This window comes from Buteo buteo, chromosome 25, assembly GCF_964188355.1.
Source record: "Buteo buteo chromosome 25, bButBut1.hap1.1, whole genome shotgun sequence".
NCBI classification, from domain to species: Eukaryota; Metazoa; Chordata; class Aves; order Accipitriformes; family Accipitridae; genus Buteo; species Buteo buteo.
In genome coordinates, this window is record NC_134195.1 from 6,424,897 (window position 1) to 6,447,055 (window position 22,159).

At 41.5% G+C, this 22,159-nt stretch overlaps 2 protein-coding genes across 3 annotated transcripts in view; both read right to left on the reverse strand.

Annotated features, from left to right (window-relative positions):
- IL1RL1 (interleukin 1 receptor like 1) overlaps nucleotides 1-11,337 on the reverse strand; it is a 28,281-nt gene extending 16,944 nt beyond the window's left edge. The window contains exons 1-6 of one of the 2 annotated variants that reach the window (XM_075057372.1): nucleotides 11,020-11,337; nucleotides 6,470-6,583; nucleotides 5,531-5,601; nucleotides 2,852-3,053; nucleotides 2,387-2,555; nucleotides 2,137-2,299 (exon numbers count right to left, since the gene is read on the reverse strand). In XM_075057372.1, the coding sequence (XP_074913473.1) occupies nucleotides 2,137-2,299; nucleotides 2,387-2,555; nucleotides 2,852-3,053; nucleotides 5,531-5,594 (598 nt within the window). In that variant the 5' untranslated portion in view covers nucleotides 5,595-5,601; nucleotides 6,470-6,583; nucleotides 11,020-11,337. Of the gene's footprint in view, nucleotides 1-2,136; nucleotides 2,300-2,386; nucleotides 2,556-2,851; nucleotides 3,054-5,530; nucleotides 5,602-6,052; nucleotides 6,100-6,469; nucleotides 6,584-11,019 lie in introns of those variants that run through there. The other variant, XM_075057373.1, reaches the window with a different exon arrangement.
- A 1,436-nt stretch (nucleotides 11,338-12,773) lies between these two features.
- The window catches only part of LOC142044710 (interleukin-1 receptor type 1-like), a 38,727-nt gene continuing 29,341 nt past the window's right edge, over nucleotides 12,774-22,159 (reverse strand). Inside the window, exon 14 of the mRNA XM_075057418.1 lies at nucleotides 12,774-12,821. The gene's annotated coding sequence lies outside the window, so the exon portion shown is untranslated. The remainder of the gene's footprint in view (nucleotides 12,822-22,159) is intronic.

The window sequence follows — 22,159 nt, forward strand, 5'->3', positions numbered from 1 at the left end:
ACTCATATCCGTGATATGAAATAGCTAACACGTACTTTTATGCAGTACCTGAACTGGGGACCCTCCAGCCCACAGCTGCCTGCCCATGTTCCCTTCTATTTCCCCCATCTCCGCAGCCCGACCTGGTTCCCAAGACTCTCTCTCTGCTGTCTGCGCACCGCTGCTGCACACAACTGCTTCCCATTACATCAGTCTGTCATGACATTGAGCATCCCATATCATTACCTTCTAGAAGGAATACTACTTTTTCTTTAACATATTTCTTTTCCGTCCCCACTAATAATTGTTATGGACAGGTCCAAACTACATCCAGTCGCTTGACTTGAATTAGGCATTCAGACCTTTCAGATTTTTTTCCCTTGATGCATTTTTCTTCTTTTCTTGCCTCATATTTCCCACCCCAAACACATTGCTTGCTACCCTTTCCCTCATTAAGCTTTTCCATCTCAAGGCACCTCTGTGAAACCCATAACCATATTTCCCTAAAAAATCTGCAGGAACTCATTTAACTCTCTGCTTCCCAGCTGGCTAGAAAAGCAATTCTCTTTATCCTAACTGTTTCTAATTTTCATTAGCTGGATCTGGTAAAAAAGAAGTCAGGACAAGGTCAGGAACTTCCTAGCTAGCTAAGTTCTTAGATGCCAGCACTCAGAAGCAGAAGGTCCTCTTGGTCACTGTGGATCTGCAGGGCAACAGGAATGTACATCATAAGCCAATGTTATCAAAATATAACAGCTCCAAACTGGAGCAGACATGACAGACCCAGTTCAGATTTCACAGGTTAAGTTGCAATCCCTTCTTTCAGCAATGATTTCAAAAGAAAGTCAGATTAACTTCAAAATGAAGTAATCTGCCTGGATGTAACAAAGGCTTTTGTAAATTTGGATGCCTTTGTGCCAAATAAAACCCAGGAATTTTCATTATAACCCAGACACAACAATATTCCTGACCAGTTAGAGAAGCTTTGATGAAAGCACATTCAAACAAAAATTAAGTGTTAGGCAGAGAAGTGTCATGGAGACCAACAGGGTACTACAGGGAAGAGGGGGGTGAAAGGCACGACACCTCCTAAGCTACCATACTAGGTCTCAGCTCAAATCTGTCTTCTGTCCAGCTCAGAATAATTAGAACAAACTGCTACTGAGATCTGGGCACAGCAGCAAAAACGGGAATCAAGGCTCCTACACTCCAAATCTGCATTCTGCCCACAAGCTGGGTGCCTCCCCACAGTAGGAAGGTCTGACGTCAGTCTGCAAATAACCTTTATATTTTTTTTGGGGAAAAAAAAAACCAAAAAAAACCCCACCAAACAAAAACCCCATCCCACAACCCAAATCCAAGCCCACCCTGCAAAAAAAAAAAAAAAAAGTCTTTCTGGTTATCTTTCTACTGGTCTGATTGCAGAACTGAAGACATGTTTTGAAGTTTTGCAAGTTGATGCAGTCTGGAACTGCTGATTGCTGCGTGCTTTTTCCCTGACCACCATCCAAATACAAAGCCTCCCTGAGGAGACTGCATCCTAGAGGCACCCCAAAGTCCACACACCTCAGCCATGTTGGCTGCATTCAAAATAACAGACACAGTAATCACTGAGCTCCACTCATTTTCTCTCTCTCTCTCTGTATCGCTCATTTTGTATCATTCAAGACAAATCTAAAAGTTTTTTCAGCCCTACTATCAAATAAATGCTAGATAATCAAGATGGACCAGAAGGTATTGAGTTGTAGGCCATCAACCTCTTGGTGATCCAATGATCACCAGATGTTCCTCACTAGCTACAAATTCTTCTCCCCTTGAACAAACAGAAAGCAGAGCTTTGTAGCATCCCACTGAGGAGACCCTTCATTTCAGAAATAAGTGCTACCAGACAGCTCTACCAACCACAGCATGGAACCAGTGTTCTCAGAGACTTTTAGCAAAAAGCTGAACATGATCAGGTCTGAATCTACACTCATCTTGCTCCATTTGGGTCCCCACCCATAAAATTCACCTAAAAAAAAAAGTTCTAAAGTTTCACTAAGAAGATAAAACAAACCAACAGAAACTTTTTTTCTCTTTAATGTACAAAAGGACCTTCCTTTGCTTTAAGTAGACATCAGTCTTCTTTATCTTAGGAAGCTACAAAATGACTCTTACCCTTACTTATGAAAATCCTTGTTGCTGATACATTAAACACATTTCCTTTATGAGTGTAGGTAAATTGACAAGTATAATAACCATCATCCTCCTTTCTTGGGTTGTTAATAAAAATATATTTATCTCCCTTGAAGTATCTCTGCCCCTGAAGAGGTTTACAGTCCTGGAAAAGAAAACTTTCTTTATTTGGCTGCAAATAGCTTCTCACAGTAATCTGATCTACAACTGGCACAATCGGGGCTTTATTTACCTTATACCACTGGATGAGAGTAGCATTCTTATAATTGTCAATTGTAGGACAAACAATTTTTCCTCTTCCAGTGTCATTTGGGTAACGAATCTGACTTGGGAAACATACTCCTTGCTTGTATGGATGCACCTGCACACTGATGTTGAACGACTTTGTGCGATTACGTGGACTTTAAAAATGGAATAAAGGTATGTCAATGATAGTATTTTTATACAGAATATATTCAATATTTGTAAGAAATGTGAGTCTTGCTTTATAAACATATGGATGATTATTGTAGTTCAGACACAGGTTGATTTTAATGACCTGTCATAAAAATAACAATTGCAGGATGAAAAGTTACATGAATTAGTGTATAACATGAAAAAAAGGCATTATTTCCACAGATAATAATTAGAATGCGTTATTAAAAGATGTATGTTTCTTTCCAGTCTTACATCTTTCACTTTTCAGTGTTGTACTTACAAATGTGTAATACAACTGTAGTTTCCAGAATCCTGTCTACAAGTTGGCAGAAACCAAAGAAATCGCTCTAAGGAAAATACATGTGATCCCTCTTCTTCTGCAGGAATTATTTTGTTAGTATCTGTGTGATACCAGTTGACTTTCACAGATGAACTCCACCGGGGACATTTTATAACTAAAGCTTCACCTTCCATTGCATCAACTGCAAATAAACAAAAGATAAAAATCTCTGATGAATTAAACCTTAACCCCACTGAGACAGAGGACAACTTGACATTCCTGGATCAGTAGGCCAGCCATGTCCCTCTACCGTCCTTGGGTTTTCAGAGATGATATATAGCAAACTTATTCTCACTAGATTTTTTTTCAAGAATTTTTTTTTTACTTGAATTATGGAGCAGTTTGTTTGCAAAAATAGTAATTAATGTGTGCAACTGAAACAAGCAAACAAACACACACACAGAGATTCAAACCAGACATACACTAAAAAATATGAGGTTTTAATTGAAAAATAGTGATTTCTTGAAATGAACTCCTTACGCAAATCTCTGCTTGAAATCCCAGTTTTACTCAAAACAGGAATCTAAACACAAAGAAAAGTACTGGCTTTAATGCTATACTATGAAGTTAGCTTTCCTTACTTCAGTATAATGAATATTCAGTTATACAACGGAGAAGAGCTCTTGTTCTGCCTTTTTAATAAAGAAAAAGGAAATCAATAAATTTCTTTTTTGTTTTCATGGAAGAAAAAAGTAGAAGGAGGAAGCCTGTAGATAAGATTATGTAAGGTTCGGCGTTTGCAAGATCTCGCGATGTCACGGAAAGTTAGAGGATTAGTTGCAGCCTTGTGATGTACCTGTAATCCCGCCTCCCCTTGTTAGTATAAAAGGAATTAACTGCGCAATAAAAGGCGGAAGTTGGCGCTCACACTGCGTGTGTTATCTGTCTCTTTCCCTGGTCCAGGCCAACCAGTGATCTAAGCGTGGCACCTTGATATGTAGCGAACGCTACAAGATTATTTAAAAAAAAAAAAAAAAAAAAAAAGACAAAATCCAGAAGGGTTTCCCTCTGAAGTTCACGAAAATGTAAAAAAAAATGAAAGAAATGTAACAGACTGAAAGGAAGAATCTGATGGGAAAGTGAAAAGATGCCAGAAAGGAATAAGAGACAAATAAGAAGCTTAGGAAAACGAACCACACATGCTCACACACAAGAAAAAAAGAGGAATAAGTTGGGAGTAAGACACTAATTTTTTCTTTAAGTGAGTGTATTTGTTCTTTTGAATATGGAAACTGGTCCAGAGAAACTCGAATAGAGCAATTTTGACAGATATTTAAGTGCCCAGGAACCTGAATAGTGAACTGGCTGCTGAAAACAGAAATGTTAGTCTGAAAGTTAAATTGCATTTTGGAGAAGAGAAAGATGAGAAAATAAGCAAGGATGGAGACTGGACAAAGATGGAGATTGGCAGAGGAGCTACAGTGGACAAGGGAGCATGGAAATGAGGGTAGGTAACCAAACAGCTAACCAAGATAGAGAATATCTATTAAAAATGACACATTGTGGGAGTATTGTCACCACCTGGCTTTAGATGCGTAGATGCACATGGCCAGTAGTGAGTCTCTCTACATGGTGAACACTCGGCTTCTGCTCTGGTTCTTTCTTAAGAAGCAGTTCATCTCCACTGACATGTCTTATCACTTGCTAATTCAGGCACCTCAATTAGCCCCATCAAGTATGAGTACCCCCAACCCCCTCGCTTCAACAGCATTCCCACCCAAGAGCTTTGCAAAGCCAGTGGGACCTATTGGGGTGTCAGGGAAGGTGGCATTGCCCCATCGAAGGAGGAACACATTGGAAATACAGCTTTCTTCGGGGAAAAAATAGAGGAGAGGGAGCACACAGAAAATGAGAGGCCTCATCTAAACTCAATGACATCAGTGTAAATTATCTTGGCAAATTCTTCAGCAGAATTTGGCTTCTTGATAAATCTGATTCGTTTGAAACTTAGCATTCATATTGTAAAACTGAGAATACAGGGAAATATTTAAAGATCATATCTTACGATGTTTTTCAGACAAATAAGCAGCTCAGCTGGAGACTAGAACTACGTGAGTGCCACGTAATGCTGTGTCACGGGTCAGCATTATACAGCTGAGTCAGCAGAGCTGACCCATCAGAAAGAACTCACTGTTTTGCGTATCCCCCACGTGCAGAGAAATGTTATTGTTACATTGCACTCGTGGGTTAGCACCCCCAAAACCAGGACATTAAAAACCATTTTTAATGAGCAAAGCACCCAGTCACATCCCTGGTTCAGCAGGTTGCATACGCATACACCCTGTCTGGTGCAATTTAAGCATGGTCTTGGAGACTTTGCCTAGCTGGGGCCTGGAACACCAGCTACTCTCAAATCCTTTCAAAAAGACCCTTTTCTTTCTGCTTGCAGAGATGCCAAGGAGTAGAAGCAGAACCTAGACTTGATGTCATGGAAATGGACAGTATTCAGTGCATTTTAATAAGCAGAGAAAACACAAAAAGCTGGTTTTTAAGCCGTGATTTGTGGCTTGAGGTAAACTAGCTACATTTAGGTTTAAAAAAAAATGACCAATTTGGGAACAGCCCACACATTTCCACAGAATAAACCTCATCAGAAAGTATTTTTAAAATGTGACTTACATGTTTCAGATGTCATAGAAACCGAGAGGAAGGTAGATAGGAAGACCAAATGTACATACCCCATCGTATTTCTAAACCAAAAAGAAAAACATTGATCTGTCAGAATATACTCTGACTGCATCAGTTATACTATTGCCATGGTACTGATGTACATCTGCTAACAGATAACGGTATCACGCAGTGATAAAGTGCATCATGCGAGCTGCCCTGTACAAAGTGTGCGTGCGTGTGTAGCAGTGGTTTTGCAGCTTTGAGATGATGCTCTTTGTTCCATAATTAATGCAGTAGTTGATGTGCCACTGAAACTACTTTTATGACTTAGTCTAATGGGGTGTAGGAATTACTCTGCCATGGTGGGCCTCAGGCAGACGACTCTTTTTGCTTGGTTGCTTTTTTTTTTAAGGAAGCTAAATGTATGTTGGCATTCTCTTCATAGTCAAGTGCAGAAAAATTATACCTTGATTTAGAAAAGGATAGATCCTGGATTTGAAAATAAATACCCTCTCTTTGAATTAAGCTTACATGCAATCATCTGTTTAGGTGCATAACACCTTTCTGGCTTTCTGCAGGAGTGGAGGTATCTTCAGTGGCAGCTTCTCTAGGTAAGTGTTTAGCAGTAAAAAAAAAAAAAGTGAGTGCCATCAGCAATGCTAACCTGAAGGGGAACCGAAGAAACGGACTGGAAAGGAAGGTAAAAGAACATATATTATACTCGTGTAACAGCAGTAGGGCAGATCCTGTGCCTCGCTGATGTTTTCGTTTGTGTCTAATTGATATGTACCTGCTGTAATTCACACCTCGCGGTGTGGCTCAGGCACTCTCCAGCAAACCCTTTTATTAAAGAAACTGGCTATTTGTCTGTGACCATTAAATTGACCTAATCTAGGAAAATCTCGGGAGACAGCAGGCATGCAATCCAGCTGTAAGCATGCTACTTACCATTGATAAACCCTTCGCTTGAACGCTGTCCTTCACCGCAGATCACAGAGCGGTGGGTTCTACTGTCGTGTGTGAGGAAGAAGCGGTCCCATGGTACTACAGACGGCAGATAAGCTTTCAAGAGAAATCACATTAGAAACAAATTATTATTTATCTTGCAGACAGTGAGCAGAAGAGTAGTGAAAAATAGGCAAGAAATGTACAGGCAGGGTAAGTACTGTTGCCACACTTACTGCAAGGAATTTTTATTTCAGTGCCAAAGAATTCCAGACTAAACATTGACAGACCTTACCAAGACCTACACTTTTGGCAAGTTCTGAAACTCAGACTAAGCTTGATTTTGAGCTTTTAGAAATGTCATCAGCTTTGTATTGATATGGAAAGTTTCTTCTTTTAGAAGGTTTAATAACATCCAGAGGCTTATTCTTAAACTCTTAAAAATAATAACAAAAGTTATTGTTGGAAGAGAAAAGCGTGAGAATTTTAGTGTAGGTATTTTGCAGGGATACTCAGAAATCACAGAAAAAACGAGGTTTAGACCGAAAATGCAGCCTCCTAGCATTACTGTCATGGCAAGGCTGATGCCATGCCTTGTACGTTAAGCAAGTGTACCAGCCAGGAGCCCCTAGAAACAGCGTGCATGAGGAGCTGCTCACTTTCGTTAGAGCTGGAGAAAAGCACGACATACAAGCACATGCACTCTATTGACTTCTTTAATTCTAGGGAAATCTTAGGCCAGGTTAATAGTTTTTTAAGAGGTACTTTTCAGCCCAACAAACATCAGGAGTTTTGCCCTGGAAGGGATGAATAAGCTGGCCCAGAAGAGGGTTCAGGAATGACTTGGGACAGGGTAGGCACTCAGGGAAGAGCAATACGGAGCAAAACAGCACACAACAAAATTCACAGCATCAACACAGCAAAGCATTTCTCTTTGATCATCCTTTACAGCAGAAGGCTTGTTCCTAAAACTTATTTCTGACACTACCAGGGAGCAAACTAGATTGGCAGGTGGGAATGGGGAGCTGAGTTTCACATAGCCTGATTATTAGAGGTCTGGATCCAATTCAGGACCTAAACAGATTTGTATTTGCCAGCAACTGTGTTGGCTTCATTCATCAGCTAAGGTCTACTTCAATCACAGTTGAAAAATGATATGGGAATTCATGGCTCCTTATTCTCCTGAGAAAGAAAAGGGAGGTGCAAATGCCCTGGACCTATTTGGAAAGCAGTTGACTATTCAGCTGATAGGAGCAACGTTTGATAGATGCATGGTGTCTCAATCTCCTGAACAGCGCACCGGGAGCAAGCGATGAGAAGTTTCTCTGGCATACTGCAGCAAGCACCTCATTTCCACAATCCATGAGACATCTACTTGTTCTGTTTCTGCCTCTCTGGGTAAAATCGAAACATTGCCGTCTAGATCGAATCTTTCTGAGAACTGATTTTGCTTGACTTGTTTTCACTGAGCCTTGTCATGATACAGGTCTGCTCTAAACCACCACCTCATTTTCTGCACTAATTTCCACTCTAGTTAACTGTCTTATCACTTATCTGTTACTCTACCTAATCTTATTGTCTCAAATCAGCTTTGGTTAGCCTATGACTCACTTGTTTTTTCTCACAGAAATGACTTTTTCACCTGCAGCTCACAAGAGCCATTATTGATCATTCCCAGTAAATCACCATCTCCATACACTTGTGACTTTGCTACTGAGCATTGGCTTATGCAGAGCAGACCTTTTCTTCCTAAGACGTCCTTCTGTCCAGCCGGGCAGCCAGTTTCGCAACCTTACTTTAAACTACTTGGTACCCACATACATTTGGAATGCCTCGCTTGTTCTGGAGAGGGACTGACTGACACGTCTGGGACTGCAGCAGGGTGTACACATAGTCAGAACTAGCGATGTAGCGAGGGAAAATGAACCCCTCCAAAGGGTATTTATGCAGCCTTCCAGAGCACTGTGCCATCAGATGCTGAATGCCTACAGCATTCATGCAAAATACATGTATGTGTATACACATAAGCAAACATGATATGCCAAGCACTAGCTGCAGCAGGGCTAGTTCATACAAGATACATCTATGTCAACTGAGTCTCCACAGTGGAATCTCCAAACCGACCCTAAGAATCAGCTAAGTGAAGAACTCTAAGCTGAATAACAAATAGAATTTAATATCATTAGATTATTTGAGTAATTAAATAGACATAAAAAATATTCAGAATATTCTTTCTCTGCTGGGAGCTTTTTCCCTCCAAGTGTTTGGTTCTCTTCCACAAACTTATTTGCCCCCAAGGAGGTATACCAGCAGTTACACTAACTGTCCTACTACTTTTTACAGCTATTTTGTTTAAGCAAGCAGATACTTCAGCAAGGGGACAAAAAGTAAAAGATTGATTTTTAAAGGAAAATCACTTTCATAGACTAGATTTGGAGACTGTCAGAAATTAGGTACTTTCTCATTTGATATTTTATTTGTATGTGGCTATTTTGTATTTGGCCACAACTGATACCACTACTGGAGACACTGGTGAGTCCCTTACTGCCAGTGCTATTGCAGCCCTAGAAATGGAAGGCTGGTGATTAACAAAAAGTTGGAAGGAGCTGTGCTTTCTCTGTTTTTGAGATACAGCTTTGTCCAGGAATGGAGACAGCCAATTACTTGCCCTCACCAACTCTTCTAACAAGTGCCGGAATCATCCAGAAGTAAGAAATTTGTATTTGCCTATCATCATACTTGCCAGTTGTTGTATTTAGCCTTCTCTTTCTTGAAGAAGCATGTCCTCGTGAGACCTTACACATACTGGGCTACCAGCCTATACCAAACCAGTGCAAAATAGTTGTGCTGAAAAGAGATTCTCCCCACCTCACTTTGATGATTGCTTTACTGATTTCCCCCCCATTTTTAAGTTGCTGTGTATTGGCAGCAGTTTAAGTAGAGTTCAGGGTTTGTGTGTGTGAATATGTGCAATATACGGGGCTCTAATTAAAGAGGAATGTTCCTTGAAAATAAAAAGAGCTCAGGTAATTAAAAGAACAATATATTTTTGTTTGCATTTTCCAAAGTCAGCAGCAAACTGCCAAATTACCTCAATAAAAACCGAGGCAGAGGCTGCAGTTCTGGACAGCAAATAGCAAGAGAAGGACTGGTTCACTAGTTCCTTACAGCTTGCAGCATTACTCTGTGCAAAACAAGATTACAGCATTCACACACCTGTGATACTTAGGTCAAATAAAAAGGGTATTATGAGGCACAAGACAAAGGCACTGAGACACCTCACATCCCACAATCAAAAGGAAGAAGTCCCTGTAGCTCAAAGCACAGAGAGACAAAGGCAATAATTTCTGGAAATAGTTATGAGTTTTCTTTCTGCTTTTGCAGATTTATTTAGAACTTATGTTTTATTACATTTGTCTGAAGTAAAACCTGCATCACAGATTTTTGGGTCCTCAGTATACCATAAATTTGGATTGCTAATATTCAGGGAGGAAAAGATAAGGAGACATTTTCCATAAATGTCTTTCTTCCTATAGTTCACAATAACTGCATATTATGAGCTTAAGTCTAAGCTCTGTGAAGTAAAGTTTCAGTCTGATGCTGAAAAGCACTAGATCCAAATACAGAGATTTGGGATAACTACCTGAATATGTCAAAACCTGGCCCCTAATGATCCAATATCAAAGGAAGATGAAAGAACTGGGAACCCCCTACTGATGTCATGGAAGCAGTAGTCCACAGGGCTTAACTCCTTGCTTCTCCAAAGGCAACTGTGTTTGTTAGTAACATATTTGTGATTTTTTTTCCAAAATTGTATTTGGCAAAAAAACTGTTTGTAGTACTGTTTATATAAGTGAACAAACATTATAAAAGTACCATACATTGCATACTAACAAAACTTGGAAATGTTATTGCAATTTCTACTTTAAAAAGCTTAACAGACTTTACAACATAAACATACCATGAAATAGCAGTTGTGTGAGATTTGTTTACCAAGACATAGAATTCATTCATTCACCTTTTGAAAGTTATTTTCAGTCTTTTAGGAAACCAGAAAACTCATTCTGACTGAAAATGGGGTATTAAAATAGCAACAATAACACTGAACTTATTCCACAACTAGCACTCACAATAGTTAACACCTACACTAGTTCCAGCTATAAGTGTAAAATATAGGAATTTCAATATTCAGGTATGGAAATGTTAGAATTTATATACACACTATTCTTACAAAACATTTTGAAGCAAGAAAGGACATAAATATACTAAACTCTGAAAAATCTATTGCAAAGTAAATATTTTCTGTTTCTTTGAATAATTAGTAAAAATATCTGCCAGAAAACTGAGGGCAAATCCATTTCTAAATACACTTCATTATAAGGTAAATCATTATGCTGGTCCCAAAATTACTTGTCTATCACATAAGCGTATCCACTATTCTAATCTAATATTTTTTCTTGAGATAAAGAAGCACAGAAGTGAGCTGAAATAAACTTTCTTATAAAATACTTCAGTTATTTTTGATTAAATGATAATATAGAAATTTGACCTACCATCTGGAAAATTCAGAAAGCAGAGAAGTGGCTTGCTCTCTGTGGCTGGGTCCTTTGCACCGATTTCTCTGCTGTGGCTTGTACCCGATATTTCTGGGAACTCTTTTTAACTGGCTTGTACAATTCATATCCGTAGGAGCAAGATATACAGCTTCATTTTGAGACACCTCCCACGGAACAGAGCAGAACATGCAAATTACTGTAGTAACCTTAAGTACCTATCAGAGATGACATCTCATCATTCCAATTAATCATCAGACATCTTTTACCAATAGCATAGATTTCCCATTAATCACAAATTACTCCATTTTAGCGTGATTATACTGCAATAAATCTGCTGGCTGGTTACTAGCTTTCTCACACACCCAGGGAGAACAAAAAAGGGATGTTCAGCCAACAGAGGGTGCTTTGAAACAGATTTTGTTCGAAAACAAGTGACGGCTTTGCCTGGTCTAGTCTGGCAGCAGCTCCCGGCGAACAGCTCTGAAAGTCCCTGGAGCACCAGGAACAGTTTTTAGTGAAGGAAACTGTTTCACTGAAGCTAAGCTGATAAAAGAAGGCTGCTGAGAAACCAGTCGTCTGCACTGGCAGCTAAATTAAGTCTCTGAGGGAAAGAAGGCTGGAGGAGCAGGGCAGTTCCACAGGAGATCCAGAAGCAACTCTGGGAGAGCAAGAGGGAGAGGGAGAAGACACCACAGCAGTGGGCACGACCCGGTGTGCAGTGACCGACAAGAGCAGGGATTTGGGAGACCGTACGGGCCACCAAATGCCAGAAAGACATCTTTAGGGAGCGCTGTTCAAGACTGCTGAGCAGCCTTCTGAGCATCAGCACTAAACCTCGACCCATCAGAGGTCCCAAACTATCCCCTTCTTGTGCAGCAGCCAGTCTAAAGGGGCAATTTCAGTACCAAATCAGCCAAATTCCGGGGGACAAATCAGCATGTACATCTTAGCAGAATAACCCCTAAAGACATCTTGAGAATCAACTGTTCATTCTTTCTTTAACCAAACAAGAAGATTTTATACTATGGTCATTCAAATTCTTATTCTTCCCTGGCAGAGTTATGAATACTATTTATCACTTGCAGTGTTCTGGGACTCTGCTGTCAGCATGCAGCAACTCCACATCAACACACAAAGAAGGAGCAATTATAAGCCAGATTGCAAAAATCTTCCTGATGTCACACCCATGCTTTCCCCAGTTCTTGGTCTAGCGGTGATCTGGGCGTTGCACTTCCCGTATGACACAGAAAATGCAAAAAAGAGCTAAAACCTGCAGCAGTGAAATCTCACAATGCTTTGGTTGGCCGGTCGGGGTCAGCTCAGATCCCCACCTTGAAAAACTCACAAACCACTCCCTGCTCAGGTTTCTGCAGTTGCATTGGAATCGAGGTCTTCCTCATTCCCTGATGCCAGAGACTCAGGCAAAAAGTCTGGATTAACCATCTGCATTCAGTGGTAGATTCAGCATCCTCTCACCACGACATGTCAGGTTACTCTAGGGAAAGGTTAAATATATTCAGGTCAAGCTAACATCCATTGCCTGGATACAGAATAAGTTCTTCTATTATAAAGTCCACTGAAACTTAGATCAGAGATGCTCATTATGTTGTCCATACCTCAGAAGAGGTTTTCATCCCATGGTCTGTTCCCCATGCCCAGGTTGTTCCCAGATCATGATGCAGGTGGGTAACTGAGCTCCTGGCTAAAGGGGATAGTTGCCAGCTGAGCAAAAGCCATTCTGCAGCTTTCATAAGGAATTACAATCAATGTTGAATGCTTCGTAACTTTTGACTCAGTTTCTAAAAAAAAATCCTGTTTGATAAGTATATGGAAAAATGTGCTTACAGAAATATGTCAATATATTTGTTTGAGGAGTTAGATGCGTCATGCTCCCTTGGCAGCCTCTACACATAGCACTTCAGCAAGCAAGAGAATCATCTGTTCTCCAAGCAAAGAGGTCATGAAGTAATGGGCTTAAACTAAAGCAAGGAATAGTTAGGCAAGACAGCAAGAAAAATCTTTTAACAGGAAAGGTAGTGAAGCACTGGAAGAGTTTGCTGGGACCCTAGTGGAGCTGCCACTAGGTGTTAGACCTTAAAGAAAAATCTGACATTGGCATCAAGATGCTGTAGTTGGCCCCACAGGTCCTTACCAGCACTAGGAGTCAATGGCCCAGAGACTCAGCTGTCTGTGACTCAATGGCTGGTTTTGGTGCAGCATGGCTGTATGAACTTAACTCAGTTGGGTTGGCAAAATTACTCCTGAGCTGTGAAAAGTATGCAAGTTAAAGCCATGGTAGATAAAAAAAGTGAAAAAACAGATAGAATTAAGTTACTGAGATCATGAGAGTCAGGAGTTCAAGCATTCAAGAGCAAAAACAATGACACGAAAAAAGATAAAATCCTGAGATAAAAAGCAGAGATAGGAAAACAGCAACTCGGCAACATCAGGGTTCACTCTGCTCCAAGAAACATCGCTTAGCCTCGCAGTGTATTAGCCCTGTCCATCTAATACCTACCTCTACTAGCTAGGAAATAATTGCTGTGTACATTTTTTGCACCCTGCTTTCAGACTGTCATTGCACGCAGGGGAAGGACACCTGGACAGAATTGACCCTGGCAGGGAAGGTTTCACTATCTACGTTTGTCACGGCCAACATAGGGAGCACTGGTGGAGTTAGCAAATGGTGGGATGGCAGGAAAGCTGCTGCTGGGTGTGCCCAAACCCATGGTAGGTCTAATGTTTTTTAGCTGGTGGGGATCCACCCTACTGAGGTTGCAGTGTCCTTCCTGTTCCTCTACGTTGCGGTGCCTTGCTTGCGGCTAGCATAGGCACCTCGTGCTTTGTGCAAAAAAGAAATTAGAATTATTTTTCAAGGGTTACAATATTCTGATGGGGATGGACTCCTCTTCCCCCAAGGTAGCAGTTGCCCCTGGTCTTTATCATTAACCATGCAGTCCTATTACCACCCACATTATGATAAAGATGAATGGGTTGGTCCCCAAATAGCTCTGCTGGTTCCTTTCCTCAAGAACTTTGAGACAGTTATCCCACGAAGACACTGTTGGGGGGCACATGCCTAACCAGAGTGTACTGGGTTTATGTGGCAAGACGTGGGGGGGTGCAGGGGTGGCTTCTGTGAGAAGACACCGGGAGAGGCCCCCATGTTGGACAGAGCCAGTTTCAGCTGGCTCCAAGACAGACCCACCGCTGGCCAAGGCCGAGCCCATCAGCGACATTGGTAGCACGTCTGTGATAACATATTTAAGAAAGGGTAAAAGCTGCTGCACAGCAACTGTGAGAGAAGAGTGAGATGTTGTGAGAAACAACCCTGCAGACACCAAGGTCAGCGAGGGATGCATGGACAGAAAAGGATTAATAAGAAATTAAGTGTTACAAAGCCATCAGTATTTTCAGCATACTCATCTTTCTCCTTCGTCCCGCCAAGGCAGAGCTATTAAGCCTCTTGTCAGGTTTTCAGCTCCATTTTAGTTGCCAGCCAGTGTATGAAAGTTCAGAAGGTGCAAAAAGGAGGTGAGAGTATCTTGAAGGAAGCAGTTGGCTAAAGTAACAAGAATCATATCTGCCCTTTTTAGTGTGGCTGGCATGTATTTACCTTTGGGTTGCACATTGATTGTATTACTTGGGAAGTTATTTGATCACCAGCAGTTTATAAAAGATCTTAACCATGATAGTTATGCTTGTCAGGGCAAGGACTATACTCAAACAAAAATCTTAACATCACCACCAAAGCCTTTGTGTCTTAAAACCAGATTCCCTTTCTAAAGAAGTTCTCAATTTCTCTGCTCCATGCCTTGCCCCAAAAAGAAAGCAGCTGCGCTGCCATCCCACAGAGGCTGGATACAGCCAGTCAGAATGAAAATAACAGCAGCTGTTCTGAATGTCACCAGACCACCAGCAGAATCCCCATGGGGAGGCCACAGAGCCCACCAGAGAGAGGATCGGTGCAGTACATCTGTTGCTTTTATGGAAAGAAAAATACTCCGCTGAGTCTCCAGGATCTTCCATTCCCACAGGTGGTCCTGTCCTTGGATGCCAGAATGCCTTACACTACGGAGATGAGAGTGAGTCTGAGCAGGCAAGTATCTTTGAGCAAGAAACCTATCCAAAGTTTATCCACAAAAGAAACGCTGAATAAACCAGCCCTCCTGTGTCCAAATAATTTCAGAGCACAGACAAGACGTACCTAAGTGAAATCTTCCAAATTTTAAGTCAAAGACCATCAGATCCAAGAGGTCATTGCTCGGTGCAACAGCATAGACTAATTCCAGAAGTCCCAGGTCCTTACAGCCAACCCTCCCCTCGGAGTGCATGGGAAGCTAACCTCCTCCTGTGCAGCATCCACTCTATTTCCCATTACTGTGGAAACAGAGTATTATTCAGCACATCGTTGTTGTTCCTATCTGACCTCTTCCCTGAGAAGGATTTTTTTCTACACAATTTCTTAGGAAGAAACTTCTACAAATACATGGCATTCTGGAAAACATAGCTCACATGCGAAAGACGTAGTTCTTATTAATTTACACAATTAAAATGAATTGAGATTCTCCGGAAAGTCACTGAAGATAATTTGTTGACAAATTATATTATTTATAATGACTTCTTACTAAATAGTCTTGTTTGTTCCTTAATGTATATGAATTACTGGAAGTTACTGATAAAAGAGGGTCATGACATACTGACAGCATGCAGGAGCAGAGCTTTAGTTGTAAAAATTATATTTTTGATAATATCACTATTTTAGAAAATGTCTTATTTTTTCTATAGGTTAAGGACTGGGGTTTTAAGAACATTCTTTAATATAATTATCTCATTGTATTTACTATCAAATCTGGCTGCAACTTGGAGTTAGCATTCCCTGGAAGTTCAAAATATTTTGGAAAGAAAAACAAGGCCTCTCATGAAAAGTAGAACTTCTGAGCTTTTTCTACGAAAACTCACCCAACTTATTTTTCCTAGAATAAAAAAATCAACATTTTTGTTAGGTTTTCTATAGTTGAAGCAGCCACATGTCCAGACACCAAGGAGTCCCCTGCTAGAGTTCAGAAATCCTTAGAGCACCTAATCCTTAGACATTAGAGCACCTGACAAAGCAGGGACGACTATGAGCATGAAAACCTTCTCTGGCCCTGACTCCCAGCAGCTAGTTAATGGAAACTAGGACAGAGTATGTCAGCAAACGGGCTGTTTATTGTAGAACAGTATGTACCCAGTTTGGCCAGCTGCAAGAAGTTTTGGGAATATCGACAGTTGCCTATCTCTGTAAGCTGCAGAGATACCAAATGGCATGCAGAGTTCCTTTCAGCACTTATTACCTGAGGTTTCAGGCTTGTTTCTTTCACCGTGAAAATATAAACTCAACACAACCTTTTTTCTCTTCCCTGGCTAACCAAACCTCCTCTGTTTATAGAAAACCTTCTTGCAGCTCTCCACATGATTTCCTGTAAATCTTCCTGGGAGACGAGCTGTTCCAAGAATTAAGCTTCTTTTCCCATCAACCTAAAATGAGCTATTTGTTCTCATCCGTGGTCACCATGTCTACTCTCCCTGCATAACATAGACCTGGTGTATCGATTGCTCACCTTTCTGTTACCCCCAGGTCAAATTCCTCACTTCTGTAGGATTCTACATGGAAAACAACCTGTATGTATGTTGTGGTTTAACCCCAGCCAGCAGCTCAGCCCCACGCAGCTGCTCACCCACTCCCCCAGCAGGATGGGGGAGAAAATTGGAAGGGTAAAAGTGAGAAAACTCCTGGGCTGAGATAAAGACAGTTTAACAGGTAAAGCAAAAGCCACACACACAACCAAAGCAAAATGAGGAATTCATTCAGCACTTCCCATGGGCAGGCAGGTTTTCAGCCATCTCCAGGACAGCAGGGCTCCAGCACGCCTAATGGTGACTTGGGAAGTCAAAACACCATCACTCCAAACGTCCCCCCCCTTCCTTCTTCTTCCCCCAGCTTTATATACTGAGCATGACATCATACAGTATGGAATATCAGCTGTCCCGGCTGTGTCCCCTCCCAACTCCTTGTGCCCCCCCAGCCTGCTCACTGGTGGGGTGGGGGGAGAAGCAGAAAAGCCCTTGGCTCTGTGTGAGCGCTGCTCAGCAGTAATGAAAACACCCCTGTGTTATCAACACTGTTTCCAGCACAAATCCAAAACAGAGCCCCATACCAGCTACTATGAAGAAAATTAACTCTATCCCAGCCAAATTCAGCAGATTCTCCACCCCTTATTCCATACTATTTACATCATGCTCAGGTCCCACACTATCCAACGCATCCTCATTAAGCTCCACTCCCCTTCCCATCCTTTGATATAACATGCAGGTATCATTCCCTTAGCCTACAGACCACCCTTGTAAAATGTCCACAAAATGTCCATTGAGTTCATTTAGTCCCCAACTTTCGGCTCCACCTCTTACAGTTGTAGCTCAGGACAGCAGAGGTGGTGTGTTGCATGGAGTTATTGGGCACCAAAGCCAGCTCAGGTCGCATCACTGCTGCACTTGCACTGCTTCTTGTAAGGCTTGTCCTCCACTGGTTCAGGTGGGTCCTGCTATATGCAACTCAAATCGTGGGTTACAACAATTTAAAGGTATTTCCATTACAATGCAACTATGGCCTTTTGCAAACCTAGGCAGGTCTTCACAGATTTGAGAGGTCTTTGTGTACAACAATTTGGCCTGCAAGGTGCCAATAAGACACAGCAGTTGCTGGGAAGACACAGGAGAAGCCCTGTCCCATCTGCTTTCCCTGTAGGTTGAAGGCGGTACAATACGGGCAACCCTACTATGCAGGGATTCAGTGCTGGATGGTGGAGTGACTTCATATTAGGCAAACATTTTTTAAAGCCATTTATTCTTTGGATTTTGGGTCCATGGATGACTTCTGGAAGGCAGCTCTCTGAGACAGTGGAGCACAAGCTCCCCCAGAGCCCCTGTGAGGAGGTTAACCCACAGCTGATCAATGCCTACACTAGAAATACAAGTCCTCAGCATGGATCCAGCCAGAAATGGAGGTCAGTTCATGTCTGTTGTTTTATCCAAAAGTGTTTGATTAGAAACGTCTCTGTTTCACCTCATTTCCATGGCCAGCAGCACAGCTTGCAGAGTCTCCTAGCAGATTCTGAGGACCTCAGTGCCTTCAAGAGCTGCAGGTTTCAAGCACTCCTGCCTGATCATTCTCAGAGTCCATGACCACAAGCCAAACTGTTCCTAAACTTATGCTTTACAGCTAACAGCCTGCAGAAGCAAGCTTGTCCAAGACCTCCCACATTAGCAGTGCTCTGCGTTGTACAACGTGAGGAGGTATGTCTGTCTGTCTGTCCTCCTCTGACCACATCACAAGCTCGTGCGCTGGAGCCCAACAGCCGTACTAACTACCTGTGGCTCCCAGACACACCAGTCCAGGACTAAGGCTCTGGGACAGGACCCAAATGCTGGAAGTTTCCTAGATCCTGTGAAACTAATTGAAATCCAAAGGCCACTCTGTCAGTCAGTTCTGTAGCAGAATGATTGCTTTTGGACAGCAGATAAATTTTCATGGGAAAGCCCATGAGATCGGGTATCCTCTAGCTTTATTTGGTTTGTTATTTTTAGCCATTGATCTACATAAAACACTATTCTCAGAGGAATCATCTTACCAACACATACAAAGCGATCAGCTTTCACTACCTAGGAAAGTCATCTTGGGGTCATTTTGGATTTTCTCTGAAAACAGCCTGATGTTCAGCAGCTGCCAAGAGGACAAACAGATCGTGAGGAGTTATTAGCAAAAGAACAGAGAACAAAACAGGAAATGTTATTATACTGATGCAACATATCCTTATCTTGAGCACTGGATGTAATCCTGGTTGTCAGTGACAAAAAAGGATATAATAGCACGAAAAAAGTTACTAAAAAGAGCAGTAAGGATATCAGAGGAACAGAGGGCTTTTGCTACAGGGATAAACCAAACTGACTGGCACTCTGCAGCTGAGAAAAGGGAGGACTTTCGGGAATGATTTTTCGGTACTTTTCATAATAAAAGAAATAGGGAAATGATCAGGCACATGGTTAAAGCAGAGAACACTACTCTTTCACATAAATAGAAACAGAAACTAATCGTCACGTGAAGCTGTCAAAAGTAGATGCACAGCTGGGTTCAAAAGGCATGACTCAAATTTAAGATGGAGAGATACCATTTAAGATGTTGTTGGAAAAGCTACTTTAAAGTGAGGATGTCCATCCCATGTGATTGACACTGGCAGAGTTCATCATCCTCTCCTTTGCATGTTTCTGATGGCTTGTGCTTTTGGTTAGCAACAAGATAAAGATCCTGGGATGGGGTTGGGGGAGGTTGTGGAAACTGGTATGGTAGTTCTTATTTTTTACATTAATAGGGAAACAGAAGAAACACAAAAGTGGAGGTAACTCTTTTTTTAGTTTAAATTCCTTTTGCTGTCAGTTATTTCATTTCATCCCACAAATACTGTGATTAATAGTTCACAGCTTGACAGGGCCATCTCATCAACTGCAGACTCCATTTGCATTAAAGTGGGGCATCTGGGAAAAAATGTGCATATACAACCAGCTGCTTTGGGCACTTCTGGGCCCCTCCTTTGCTGGGGAAACTACACCTTAGTGTCAAAGATAAACCATATTCCACCTCTTTTATGCTTACAAAAGAGCAGTTGACACAAGTAGGCCTAAAAGAAGGAAAATTCAAGGATGCTTAGTTTTATTAGCTAATGTGGACATGGTATCTCTCGGGGTACATAAACATCCCTAATGCAGAAGTAAGTAATAAAAACAATGAAAAATTATTAAAAATGCGTATGAGTTCAGTGAATATCTGTCCTGCGAAGACGGACAAATCATGGTATGTAAGCCCTCACATACTCTCGATTCCATGGAGTTAGTGTGCACCATGTACTGGACGCGCAAGCGAGTGCCAGCCACCCTGCACGGTTCATTTGGATAATCGCACATGAGTGAATGCCATAGCCGGTGTCCAGATCAGTGATTAGCTCAGTAATCATCTTGAGGCTCTTGTATCTTAAATGAATTGAGTGATATCCTCGGGTGAGATCACATAGGTATACACTAAACATAGGCTAGGCCATGGAGCCAAGGATGCTCCCTGGCCAACTCCGTATTGCCCCAGCAGCCTCAGTGCAGACATGTCCACACTGCTGTGGATGCAACAGGATGGGTGGGTGACATGGAGATGATTGGGTCAGACACTGCACATCCAGACAGTAATAAGATTTGTTATTTTCTTACTTTAAAGAAGTTGCAGACTACCAGGAGACTTCTGGTATTCATTTCCATTACCCAGGAAAAAAGGTTATTTTGGTGCATTATAAAGGATAGAGTCACTTTGCTGTTCTCAAAGGCCATTCAAGCCCAGACAACAGAGACATGGCCAGAAATTCTTTATCATATCATGTGTTTCTACCTAAATATTGCCTGAATTGGGATTTAGAAAACAGGACTGACCCACACCTCAGGCAAAAATCCCATACATCTGATGTCCAGCACTGCCTGAACTCAATCAAGGTCTCTTCTGTGCTTAAGATAGGCACTCTACACACTCAGAATACCATCGTCTGGAAAGGACAGGGATTTCTCTCTGATGTAAAATCATTTACAATTCAGACTGAGAACAATCCACAATGCCCCGACAAGGCTTCCAGTCAGAACACTTACCCAGAAACCAGAAGACACAACTTCTAAGGTATCTAGAGGCTTCTATGTCAAGGGAAGAACCCTCCACCCTGACCACTGAGACTGGGATGCTACATGCTAAGGTTTATAAATCATGGGAAAGACAGAGAACAGCCAAGAGTGAACTTAACTCTAGCCACTTGGGGGGGTAGACATTAATAAGAAATTTGTATTCTGAGGCTCTGACTCCTCTTAAGTGGATTGGGCTCCCTCACACATGCTTTCAACAAGCAAAACTGCACCACCAGGTACAAACTGGCCCAGGTACCTCAGAAGAAGCAGAAAGTGTCCTAGCAGGAGTTGAGGGAACACGTTCTCCTTCAGGGCAACATACGTCACCAGTTTCCTGACGAATGCACTAACCACAAGGCTAGAATGAGAATGAAGAGCTGAGCAGGGGTGCACCATGCCTTCAGATTTTTTTTGTATTATCAGAGCTGTTTCTGCTCCGTTAGCATCTCTTCTCAGAAGATAGCGAGCCAGCTTACATCATGACTGGGGGTGGAAGTAAGCATTTCCTTTTAGTTCTCTCTACAGTCAACAGTAAGGGTCAAGAGTAGCCAATTTAGGGATTTCCCTCCAAAGGTCTTAGAGGTCCTCACCTTCTGCCACTAACCAGATTAGACCATCCCTTTCCCTTTGGGGTGTGTATGTGTCTAAATTCGGAAAAAGACATTGCCCATAGGCACTGACATATCTAGCTCTGCAGGATATCACAGAAGCAATACTACATTCATGCAAATTAATTTATCCTAATTTTCTCAGACAACCAGAAGTTTTCTGGATAAGAGTGCTTGTGTGGAGAGCTCTTTCCAGAGACTTTCTCCTGCTGCTGTCACAAAGCTTACTGATACTGTAAAGTCAACGTAAGGTTTCTGTCAGGTTGGTTTTCTGCCCCAGCAAAACCTCAGGTGTCACATCTGACCTTTGGGTAGCCACAAAGTGTTAATTTTAAAAGCTCAGCAGAAATGGCAGTCTATCATGTGAAATAAACACAGAAAATCGGTTTAATATCTCTCCACATCACTAGCAAAAGCACTTTTTTATGAATTCATAAACTAAAGGATGGAAGGAGGCAGTTAAAAGTAGTCATAAGTAGAACAGTAACTCTCTGGCTGATAAACCAATTAAGGAAACATATCTGTAAAGCAATTGTTACATTATATACTCTTTGAAAAATAGCTGGGAGACACTAAAATCCTTGAGTTATTATTGTTATTAAAAATATTCTGTTCGGTTTGTGTTGTCTTTCTGGAGTAGTTTATTATGAAGTTTCAGAAAATACTGATTTACACTACAAGAATGTGTCTCATGAGAAAATCTAAATCAAAGAAAAGTTAATTCTCTGTAAACACTTTAAAGCTAGATGAAAACTACATACACTTAGCAAAAGAAATAGAAA